Source organism: Crocodylus porosus, unplaced genomic scaffold, assembly GCF_001723895.1.
Source record: "Crocodylus porosus isolate Cpor-Errol unplaced genomic scaffold, CroPor_comp1, whole genome shotgun sequence".
NCBI classification, from domain to species: Eukaryota; Metazoa; Chordata; order Crocodylia; family Crocodylidae; genus Crocodylus; species Crocodylus porosus.
In genome coordinates this window covers 16,520,915-16,532,206 of record NW_017728925.1, presented here as the reverse complement: position 1 = coordinate 16,532,206, position 11,292 = coordinate 16,520,915, and the positions used below count along the sequence as shown (strand labels likewise).

The window sequence follows — 11,292 nt, the reverse complement described above, 5'->3', positions numbered from 1 at the left end:
GGCACCAGCGCAGGGGCAGCCGTGGCCGCAGCCCCGCCGCCGGCCCGGCCCGGGCAGGAGCAGGAAGCAGAGCAGCAGACCGGGCAGGACACGGCGTCCCTCGCCGGGCTTCGTGGGTGGCACGCCTGCCAGGAAGCGTGGCCCCGGTGCTGCGCCGAGCCGGGCTGGGCTTAGCGGTGCGGCGCGGAGCAGGATGAGTCCAGCGGGCGGGGGGGCCCTCGGTCCTCTGACTCGAGCCTTTTCCTAGGAACTGCCTGGCTCTGAGTCAGGGGAGAGCTGCATTTTCCATGGAGGCCTCGCTGCTTGCTTTCTTTCATTTTCTTGCCTGCGCTCGGCACTTTCTGCCCGGGTCGGGGAGCAGTGGTGCCACGAGCGGGAAGAGGGGAAACTGCTCTCGAGGAATTTCCAGCTGCGCTTTGCCAAGCCCAGAGGCTCACAAACCTGGGAAGAAGTTTGGAGAAACCTTCCAAGCGAAGGTGGCTTCTCCCGGCCCTGCTGCTGCGCCCGTGTCCTTCTCCTCACGTTTCCGTCTCCTCCTTTCGCCGTAGTCCCAGGGCGGCCGTCCCGTTGATTTCCTCAGCATGATTTGGTTAATGCAAAAATACATTGGAAGGTGGCTCGCGGTTTTCAGCTGCTTGCTCATCCTGGTCCCCAGGATGAGCGCCCTTTGGGAGGCGTGCTGAGCTGGGCTACAGCTGGCCTGCCTCGCCCTTAGCTTGAGCTGAGGAAGTCTCTAACCCTTAAAGCTCAGTAATGACCCGTAGGCTTCTCCCCATCCATGCCACCTGTTTCTTTCCTTGCATGGAAAAACCCAGGGCTGACTTTATAGTCTACGCCGTTTCCGGGCATGGAGTAGGCGAGTTGTGCATGTCACAATTCGTGGGGTAGCATCAGAGTAAAGGTCCCCGGGCACCTTCCCGCCCAGCTGTCTTGCACCTGCGTGCGGTTAATTGCACCTTTCGACCAAGAAAAACGAAGGTGTTTGAAGACCCCAGTTGATTTAGCACTGCTCGCTTGCTTTTGGTCCTTCGCACCTCTCGAGGACTGAAGCGAGGCTTGTTGTCTCTGTTTTCCATTGAGAGTCTGCTGAGCGTGCGTGCTCCTCTTGGGCTTGGGGGTTTGTGCAACGGCAGAGGAACGTGGGAGTTGAGGTGGATGGGGATAAAGAGCAACTTTCATAATCCTCTAACGCATTTTTGACGGAGCCTCCCGTCACGCACGCGATGCCCCAGCGGCGTTTGCTCTTGCCGTCCATATGCCGACTGTGTCCGAGCGCGCGAGGCGACATAGCACAGCGGCACTTGGAAGTTTTAAGGGAAGGGATTTTGCCGGACTGAGAACATCCTTACCATGGGTTGTGACGGCAGACTAAACCCCGTTTTGTTTTCTCGGCAGCGTCTGCCAAGGCTCATGGAGAACAGTGCCCTGAACCCAATCATCCGAGATGTCTACGCGGCGGCCAGCCACCTGCAGCAAGCATCGGTCGACGCGTCCATGAACGGCTGCAAAGATCTGATGGTCAAACTGACGGAGGGGCAGTATGTGCTGTGCCGCTGGACCGACGGGCTCTATTACCTGGGCAAGATCAAGAGGGTAAAGTAGCAGGCGTTCGCCGCTTTGCTAACACAACCTCCGCTCTTTAATGCTGGAGCCTAAACCCGAGAGGTGGGCGAGTTGGCGTGCTCAAGATGTCACCGGGGCTGCAATCTGCCCCGGATGCCTAGCTCCGTAATGGCTGGGCGGACAGCCAGGCTTCAGACACCCCCTCCCCCCACCACAGGGCTCTTCTTATACGTGGGCTCGAGACCAGGTTTGGAAAGTTGGGTCTGAATTAAAACATTTCAAGCAGGCATCCATCCCTCTGTTCCCGTTGCGGGCGGGTGGATGTGGCAGGTTCGGTTCTGACACTGTCGGTCCCCGCGGAGGTTTGTCAGAGGCTGAGGTGAGCGCCCCTTACTCAGGCAGGAGCCCTTTCTCCCTTTTCTCCCTGACTGCAGTCTCTTTTACGCTCTTCGGGTATTTCTCTTTGCAATCTCGCTTGGCCCAGCCGTCGGCACGCCACGCTGCGACCGCTCTCCTTGGAAGTCAGGGTAGAGGGCTCGCTCTGGGTCCTGGGGTTTGTCCAAGCCGGGTCTCCCTTCCCCTTAAAACTAAACACCACCTGCAGGGCCAGATCCTTTTAATCCTGTTGATCAGCTCCTTTGGGAGTAATTGAGATACCGGCGCATTGAGGTACAGCGGAGCATGCTTCTTACAAGCATTTCTTTCAGAAAGGTCCTTTCGCACACACTTAGCTCTGAGCGAGCTTCAACTTCAGTGTCCGTGACTGGAAGGTGGGCCAGGGTGTAAAGATCATGGTTTGGGTTGTTACTGGCCGCTCTTCTACTAGTCCTTTTTTAAACAGCTTGAGCAGGAGAGAGGGCATTCGAGAACGGGGTTTCTATTCTGCACGTGCAAATGGGGGGCAACAAGAAGCAAATTACTCAGCTCAAAAATGGGCCCGTTTTGCTGGAAAAGGGTTGGGTGTCTCTTTTGAATGAAAACAGAGTCCTTTGCAGTCGAAAGGTGGGTTCAGGGCCTGAGGTTTTGGGGTTCGTTATCCAGCAGGAAAGTTGCCATTTCATCAAGTCTTGGGAAGGAAATGGAAAAACGGCCAAAAGAGCGAAAGGCAATATGAGAAACTAGTTGCATCCAGAACACGAAGGAAATGGTTCCTCTTGTCTCCAGCAAGTCTGATTCTTTCTGTAGAGCATCGGGCAAGACCCTGCATCTCTCCTTGCCTCCGGTTTGCTCATCTGCGTAGCAATGGGGTGCAAGTGCAGGGGACCCGCCTCAGTTATATACGCTACGTGCCATTGCTGTTAGCCAAGGGCAAGTGAGGAGGGGCCAGGATCACTGGGGCACACCGTGTCTGTGCTACAGCTGCGGTCAGCGCTGAGCCCAAGGGAGGCAGATCCTGGCAACCCGGGGAGCTGTCAGCTGGGAGAAATGACCTCGGGCTCAGTGACGCTCCTAATTCTCGTCCCGTCGCACGGGTTGTAGAGGAGTGTGAATTTGCTGCGGCTTGTGCATTTGCTCCTGCCTCCCCCTGGGGTTAGGGACGTCAAATAGTGAATGGCCTTATTAGCCAGCAACAGCCGCCGGTCTCTGGAGGGCTAAAGACCAGGCCTGTCGGCGGATGGCTTGGACTGTTTGGGACCCCCAGCCCTCGGGGTTGCTGGCTCGTCTCCAGCCCATTTCGGAGGCAGCCAGGACTGACTCTTCGCTGGTGGTCGGGTGAAATGAATTCCCGGGCATGGATGCTAGATAAAAACGCCCTCTCCTTCCCAGGTGAGCCTCTGCTGCTGCTCTTGCTGAGCCTGGGCTGGGCGTACGCAGGCAGCATTAGCTTGCAGGGCCGTCAGTGCAGCCTCTTGGGCCGGAGCAAAGGCACGCGTGTGTGTCTCTGAAGTCTAGCCGCTGAAGCAGTGCGCAAAAGCGAGTGGGGTAACCTGGCATCTGATCTCTCTCCTTGTCTGTGCAGGTGAGCGGCTCCAAGCAGAGCTGCCTGGTGACCTTTGAAGATAATTCCAAGTACTGGGTCCTCTGGAAGGATATTCAGCATGGTGAGTGAAGCCTCGATCTCTTATTCTGCCCTGGCGGCTGTTTCTAACCCCAGCCCCTGCTCCCAGGGACAGATCCGAAGCCCCTTCTCGGCGCCCCAGGACCTTCGCCGTTCTCTCGTCGTGCAGCCTGAGGCCTGGCTGCTGTGCTAAGGCGTGCACTTCCATTGCCCCTTCGCATGGAAACCCAAGTGAGGTGGCAGTCCTTGGTCCTGCCTACGTGGGAGGCAGCACAACTCGGACATCGCAAGCTGCCTGGGCATGTCCCCGTTAGCATGCTGTGGCCCATGGCTAAGAGGCGCTGGGGGATGAGCTGAGTGGCCTTTCTCTGTATTGCATCCTCGTTCCCTGCCTGGCTTTCCATGCCACGTTGTGGCGGGCTGCCCGTCCGAGACGGGGAAGCAGTTGCCCCTGCACCTCTCTAATCCGCGAGCTGTTTTTCTGCATCGTGGCACACGAAAAGTGTGGGCTGCATTGGAGCCCCGTCAGCGCTTTCCAGCGCGGTGGGTCTGTGCGGAAAGGAAGCCATGCGGTTGTGTGGACATTCCCCTAACCCTTTGAGGGGCCACGTGTTTGACCCGAGCATCTGGAAAATGTCTGGAAGAGCCAGGCCTGTTGGGACGTCTTGACTAAGCTATCTTGGGTGCTCTGGGGGGTGTTTGCTTCCTGCAGAGTGACAGGCTGCTTATCTCGCACTGATTTCCTGCCTGGCATTTGCTTGGAGCTGTGGATTTCGCAGATGCGCCTGAGTTTTTCCCAGGACGAGAGACTCCCCTGGTCATGGACCCGGGTCAGGAATCTCCTCAGCTTCCCAAGCAGGTGCCGCGTAGTGAACCACACATCGAGCCCATCTCAGCACGGGCCTCTGCAGCGTTCCCACCCGTTGCTTCACAGCGTGATGCTTCATGGCATCGGGCAGGAGGCCGTTGCCTACAAAAGCCCACGCCTCTGGACCCACCGGTCTCCAAGGTGCCACTTCTGCCCTCATCGACGGGGCGTTGGTGGTGCTGAGGCCCTGCGCAGATTCCCAGTCTCTTTGCTCTCCAGATTAAAAGCGCTGAGGAGAGTCCAGGCTGTAGTTTGGGGCTTTAAAATCACATGATTGTGTGCCACTCTGCTTCTGTGATAACACCTGATGTTTCTCAAGCACGTTCATCCCCCAGGAATGCCACTTACAACTTTTTAAACAAAATGTCGGTAGGAATTGCTTCCCCCTTTGTTAAAAAAGTGAGGGGGAGGCATGCCGAAGTGCCTCTCGCCAGCACGGTTGGAGCAGGAGGCGAGAGGGATCGCCATCCCCTGAGCCGGGTTGCACAGGATCTGCCCGTCTGCTCTGCGTGCGGGTGAGGGAGAGACCCCGAGGTGCGGGCTGCGCAGAGACGCGGAGGCAGAGTCCGCTGAAGTCATCGTTTCATCGTTTCTAGGGTCTGAAGGGACCTGAGCAGATCATCGGGTCCGACCCCCTGCCATGGCAGGAAGGAGTACTGGGGTCAAACGACCCCGGCAAGGTGCACATCTAGGCTCTCGCTTGTTTGTGTGCAACGTGTGTGCCCCCTTTGGAGGAAGGATGCCACGTACCTGCCCCTGCACGCGCGTGGCGGCACGTCTCCCTTCTCATCGCTGCAGCACCTACTGCGTGTTGTGCAGCCAGGACCATTGCTCTGGGCTGAACTCTTAAGCAACCCGAATAATAAGAACCAGAGGTAGTGAAATGCAGCCTGGCAGCATCATCTTGGAATAAAAGGATTCTCCAGTTTCACCCTGAGGCAGCAGCGAGGCTTTAAGATTTTTTTATCTTTATTTCTGAGTCAAGGACAGAGGGTGAAACCCTGACCCTGCTTGAGTCAAGGTGGGTTCACTCTGAATGTAAGACCCCTCACAGCCGGAGACCCCCCTTGCATCTTTGTTACACCACTGGTTCCAGCAGCGCTACTCCAGACTTACACCCCTGTGAGGTGAGAGTCGGGTGCGTAGAGCCACTGCAAGTCTTGATTTTATGCAACAGCGTCATTCATCGCATCAGATCAAGCCCGTTTCTTCCTGGCTACCTGGCTATCCGCACAAACGCCTGTTGTGGTAGCTGTCTTGTTTTCCTTCCCTCCCAGTTCCCTGGCTCAACTTGAACTGGGCTGTAATATTTTGCAGAATCCGGTTTGTGTGGGGACAAGACCAAATCTGCCGGGTCAGCGCCTGGCCAGACTCTGTAGACGCTGGCAAATGCAGTCTTGTAACAGATGCCATACTCAGCAGAGACGGGGACTGGAGGCTCATTGAAGAGCAACCAACGAGGGAAAATAATTCCCCTCCCTCCTTGCTGAGTTGTGGCGGCAGAGCAGAAGGATGCTCGGCGTCTCCAAGAAGAGTCTGGGTGAAGCACCCCTCTGTCACGACGTAGGTTGGCCCCTATCAAGGACATGTCTGTGCTCATACAGGTGTGACATCAGCTGGTCCAGCAGCCCAGCCAGGATTTCTGGCTCTCTGATCCACCATTGGATTGGAAGCAGGCACTTGGCCTTAACCTTGGTGCATGCACGCGTGTGCCAAGTAACATAATGTTACCAACCGCCCTTCCAGCGCCATCGTGCCTGAATCTCCCATCTCTGACTCTCTGCTGCATTGCTCTGGTTTTTAGCTGGTGTCCCCGGAGAGGAGCCGAAGTGTAACATCTGCCTGGGAAAGACGTCTGGCCCCATGAACGAAATCCTCATCTGTGGGAAGTGCGGTCTAGGTAAGAGCAACTGCTTCAGGCTGAGGGGAGGCTGTAACCCCTGCTTGCTACCGAGCGAAGCCCAGCTGCCTCGCTGCTTCTGCGGTCTGCCCAGCCCTCCCCGGGGATGCTGACCTTCCCCGGCAATGATATTTGTTTTCATCGTTATGGTTTGGGCTCTGGCAGGCAGCGACACTGTTGCAGGGGAAGGGGAAGAAAAAAGGACACGGACAAAGCCTGATCCTCGTGTGGGAAGCGCTCTCCTCTAAGCCAGCACCTGTCTAGTTAATTCATGATGATTAAGATGCATGGAGCAGGCTCTTCCCCATATGTCTACAGTCAGATGCACGCCATGACACATGGTGGAGGTGGTTCTCAGTCACTCGAGGCCACGTCCTGTGCATGTCTTGCTTGCCTGTCGGTGGGACTGGTGTCAGCATCACTAGTCAGCGGCTTAGACCCGCAGACACCGGCCACGTTTGTTGCTTGGTCGTGAGCCACGTGTGCGTGTACGTGACGGGAGATGCTCAGCGGATGTTGGTAGGAATAGCCAAAAGTCCCTTTTTGCTCATGCCCACACTTCTGCGCCTCCCGGTGAGCTGCCTGCCCACGCGCCCGCGTCTGGGTGGGTGAGCTCCAGGCTGGCATCTGGAGGCAGGGAGAATCGGGCCTGACGTGGTAGGGAGTCGCAGGGCATGGTTTATGCCTCCTTCCACCATGGGAATTATTGCTGTTACGGCATCAGTTTGTGGCCGTGCCGTGCTGGCGCACACAGCAAGGACGTCCTTATTGCACGGTCCCCCTCGCTTGGCTCGCAGCTCACTGCCCGTCCCCCCCCAGGTTACCACCAGCAGTGCCACATCCCCGTGGTGACCAGCAGCGGTGAGTCGGTGTTGACGCCGTGGTTCTGCCGGAGATGCATATTTGCCCTCGCCGTGCGGGTGAGTGCCGGGCTAACCTCGGGTCCTTTTTGGGTTGCTATTAACCTCTTTCCCTCTTCGTGTGGCGGCTCCCAAAATACGCGGAAAAACGTGCGCCTGAGAGCTGACGTGCGACTTCTCTGCAGCCCCCGAGTGACCGGGCAGCAGGACGGAGTCGTCGGGCTCCCCCGGGCTGGGTCCCTCCCCTGGGAAATGCCCCGTGTAGGACGGGGTCGGTGTGTGGAGAGGGGGCGCGTTGTAGCTGGGTGGGAGGAAGCCGCGGCAGCTCTGCGGTGCGGCCTGCCTCCGTCCCAGCCCCGCCAGAGCAGCTGAGATCCTACTTTTTTTTTTTTTAACCCCAGATTAACTTGTAAAAAATCCTGGAAATGTTTCAAAAGCAAACGGTCCCCTCAGGACCCGTCTGTCCCAACAGGAGAAAGGGGCTTAATCCAGGACTTCCTGCCACGGCCGTAGGCTCCCTTAGAGCAGCTTTGTTTCCCATCTGCTTAAGCCTTAGTGAATTCCCTCCTGGCCGGTTTATATCGCTGCCGGCGGCCACGTCGGCCGTGCGGTATAATTCAGGGCCAGGCCTGAACCGTGGGTTTCTGACCCCGGGCCTGCGTCTGTGCAGACTCGAAGAGAGCCAGCGGCCTCGGCCTCTCCCTCCCAGCCCGGGGTCCGAGGCTGCTGCCCACGAAGCAGCTTGGAAAATGCTCCTGGCAGCCAGCGGAGCCTGGATCCGGCCCCGAGGTGCGAGCTGCCCCGAGGGGCGCGTGCTGATGCCAGCGTCTGGTTGTCCCCGCAGAAAGGCGGTGCCCTGAAGAAGGGAGCCATTGCCAAGACGCTGCAAGCTGTCAAGATGGTGCTGTCCTACAACCCGGCTCAGCTGGAGTGGGATTCCCCGCACCGGACCAACCAGCAGCAGTGTTACTGCTACTGTGGGGGCCCAGGAGAGTAAGGCCATGCACGTTACTACTTGGCACTTGGGTTCAAAGCGGGCAAGAATAAACCAGGGCTATTAGAAGAGCAACGTCGCCCTGCCCAGACATGACTGAGGCAGGGCGTGTGCGTGGGTGGGCAGAGGACAGGGGCCCTCGCTAGGCGTTTCAGTGGGGACCCTCCTCAACACGAGCCAGACGAGACCCAGATCCTTCTCCCATGCCCGTGTTAGCTGGTAGGGCTGGGTTTGGTGAGACGCCGTGAAGGCAAACCATTGTGCCTGCAGTGCAGAGGGTGCATCTATAAAGAGCAAGCCCCTTGCATTTTAGTTGCTGCTGAGACTTGAATTGAATCTAACCCACAGTAGCCGGGATGGTCAGAGTTCGCCCCACGTGGTAAGGGAGAGAAATAAGAGCCACAGGCATCTGTCTCCTGGGATTTCCAGCCAGGCCAACTCTGGTCGCTTGTGCCGGACACAGGCAGAGCTTGGCTCCGACCGCCCCCAGTTTAGAGACGCGGGAAGTATCCGTACTGCGAGTGGGGGAGCATTGCCAGCCCTCTTTGCAGTGGTTTGAACAGCTGCAGGAAGGCAGGGTGACGGCAGGTTTTCAGGGCTTATAAAACACCTGGCAGAGCCGAGGCGCTGTGCTAATCACCCCTTGTTTGCTGCCTACCGGCGCCGGCGCTCAAACCTGTTCTCCTTCCCAGGTGGTACCTGAAGATGCTCCAGTGTTACCGCTGCAGGCAGTGGTTCCACGAGGCCTGCACCCAGTGCCTTAGTGACCCCATGATGTTTGGAGACCGGTAAGTCCTTCCCAAGCTCTGCTTTTGCTCAGCGCCTGGATGTTTAAGTGAAGCTCCCTGGGGGCCTCCTGCGAGCTGTGCATTCGTCAGTCTGTGTTTCCACCCACACCTGTTTCCTGGGGTGCTCGCATCCCCAAATACGGTTCTTGATTCAGGTGTCTTGGGACCATTGCGCAGCCAGAGGTCTGTCTGGAGGCTTGGCTGGAAGCCACTGGCTTTCAGCAAGCGCAGATCCAAGCAGGGCCCCAGCTGAGCTTGCTCACTGCTCACGTGGGTTTGAGTGCAGGGTTGTGCGCGTCTGTGTGGATTATGCCGAGCAGAGCTACCAGCCTCTGGTCACTCAGGAGTATTGGTGGATTGTAGCCCAGCAGTGAGAGCACCCTGCGGTGGTTGGATCCTGTGTATCTGTCCCAGCTGGTAGGCAGTTAGGGGTGCCACAGTTGTTATCTCCACCGCCTTTGCAGTGACCATCTCTTTCCACCCAAGAAGGGGCTGGTGCAACACGGGCTGCTGTAGGAGGGGTTTGGGGGTATCCTGCAGCTGCCGTTGCCTTGTGCAGGAGCAAGCACAGCTGTGATGCTGCAAGGCACAGCCCAAAGGAGCACCTGCCACCTGCATGCAGCAGACCCACTTAGAGGCAGGATCCCAAATCCATGCCCTCTCTCATGGTCCCCTCCTCACCAGGCCTCTCTCTGTCTCTTTCAGGTTTTACGTCTTTTTCTGCTCAGTGTGCAACCAGGGGCCAGAGTACATCAAGCGCCTGCCCTTGAGATGGTAAGGGTTGGCACGTGGGACACTGCAGTAGGCACTGCTGCTGGTGCCGCACGGCTGCGTTGCTGCAGGAAGCCTCTGCTTGATACCCGCTGCCACTTCGTACGTGAGCCGGAACATGGCAGATAAGGCCCTTGTCGCACGTCACCTTTTATTTAAGGGCTCAAGCACAAGTTTACATAGCAAACGCTGATCTGGGAGGAAAATTACCCATCCTCCTTCTCTGTGAGGCTCTCAAAGCACTTTGCGAATGTTGATATTAATAAATCCCCAGCACCCTCTGCGGGGAGGCCGTAAAGGTTGTTTAACCCGTCACTGCGTCACCTCTGGGATGAGACACAGCAGCTGTTTTGCATAGAGCAGCGTGGCACAGTAGAGGCAGACGGAGGGATGCCGTATATGACCAGTGTTGCTTTGGGTGCATTTTCAGGGGGGCTGAACATAAATCCCACCAGCACAAAACAGTGAACTGCCTGCAGGCTCCTGCAGTTCAGCTAGATACTGTTCACCACACACTAAATCCGCTGGCCCCATTCTTTTCCTGAGCCTCTGGCTGAAGCTGACAGGCATCTTGGTGTCAGGAGAGCAGCCCTCATCCCAGCCCTGCCCCTGGCTTGCTGTGAGCCAGTCAAGTCGCCTGTCTGTGCCTCGGTTTCCCCACCTGTAGAATGGGATCATCCTGTTCCCTGTCTCACGTAGGAGCAGGGAGCGTGTGCCTTTGAGGTCCTTAGAGGATGCACTGTCAAGGTCCCAGCCAGCAGCCACTACTGCACTCGGGGCTCCCAGCTATAGCATTATCCGTTGCAAACCTGAAATAAATGTAAATGTCTTTTAAAATACTTCTGGGCTACGTGGGGCCGTGGCTGCCTGCAGAATCTCAGCCTGTCCCATATCTTTTGCTCCCGCAGGGTTGATGTGGTCCACTTGGCCCTCTATAACCTGGGTGTGCAGAGCAAAAAGAAGTACTTTGACTTTGAGGAAATCTTAGCCTTTATAAATCACCACTGGGATCCTTTGCAGCTCGGAAAGGTAAATATGAGGGGCCCAGGATTTTCTCCACCAAGGGACAGGCAGCTGCAGGGAAAAGCCTGCACCCAGGCTGGGTCGCGCGGTGGCTGGAAGCCTCCGTTCCCATCTGCTCACGTGTCTAATGGTGTTGGCTGGAAGGAGTTGGAGGCTGAGTGTCGTGTGAGTAGGAAGCTGCTTCCAAGCAAAATCCCGCGGTGATGAGTTGCGTTTTCGTTTGTACTTGGGGTTTTCAGCAGCCAAGATCCACATACCGCGGCTGGCTGCTCCCCCAGCTCAAACAAGCGTCTTCCTGTCGTGGTCAGAGCCTGCTGCTCCTCTCTGGTGCCCCTAGAAGCGGGTGAGGCAATACCTTTAACGTGTCTCTGCCTCCCCTTCCCTGGTAAAGAGATGGGTTTTGTCCACTGCCTTTAAGTGGATTTTTGTTGTTGCCCTCTCAGAGGCAAATGACCTGTGAGCGTTTGTGCCCCGTATCAATGATCAGTGGGTTTTTTAGTACTAACCTAAACTGTCTCTAGCTGTC

At 57.1% G+C, this 11,292-nt stretch overlaps 1 protein-coding gene across 4 annotated transcripts in view; it reads left to right on the top strand.

Moving 5' to 3' along the window:
* The first annotated feature begins 111 nt into the window (after positions 1 to 111).
* Positions 112 to 11,292, top strand: part of PHF19 (PHD finger protein 19) — a 20,174-nt gene continuing 8,993 nt past the window's right edge. For 2 of the 4 annotated variants that reach the window (XM_019540960.1, XM_019540959.1), the window contains exons 1-8: positions 850 to 1,593; positions 3,524 to 3,605; positions 6,235 to 6,330; positions 7,150 to 7,250; positions 8,035 to 8,183; positions 8,877 to 8,972; positions 9,678 to 9,746; positions 10,652 to 10,772. In XM_019540960.1, coding sequence (XP_019396505.1) covers positions 1,351 to 1,593; positions 3,524 to 3,605; positions 6,235 to 6,330; positions 7,150 to 7,250; positions 8,035 to 8,183; positions 8,877 to 8,972; positions 9,678 to 9,746; positions 10,652 to 10,772 — 957 coding nt within the window. In that variant the 5' untranslated portion in view covers positions 850 to 1,350. Of the gene's footprint in view, positions 177 to 586; positions 614 to 849; positions 1,594 to 3,523; positions 3,606 to 6,234; positions 6,331 to 7,149; positions 7,251 to 8,034; positions 8,184 to 8,876; positions 8,973 to 9,677; positions 9,747 to 10,651; positions 10,773 to 11,292 lie in introns of those variants that run through there. The other 2 variants (XM_019540961.1, XM_019540962.1) reach the window with 2 other exon arrangements.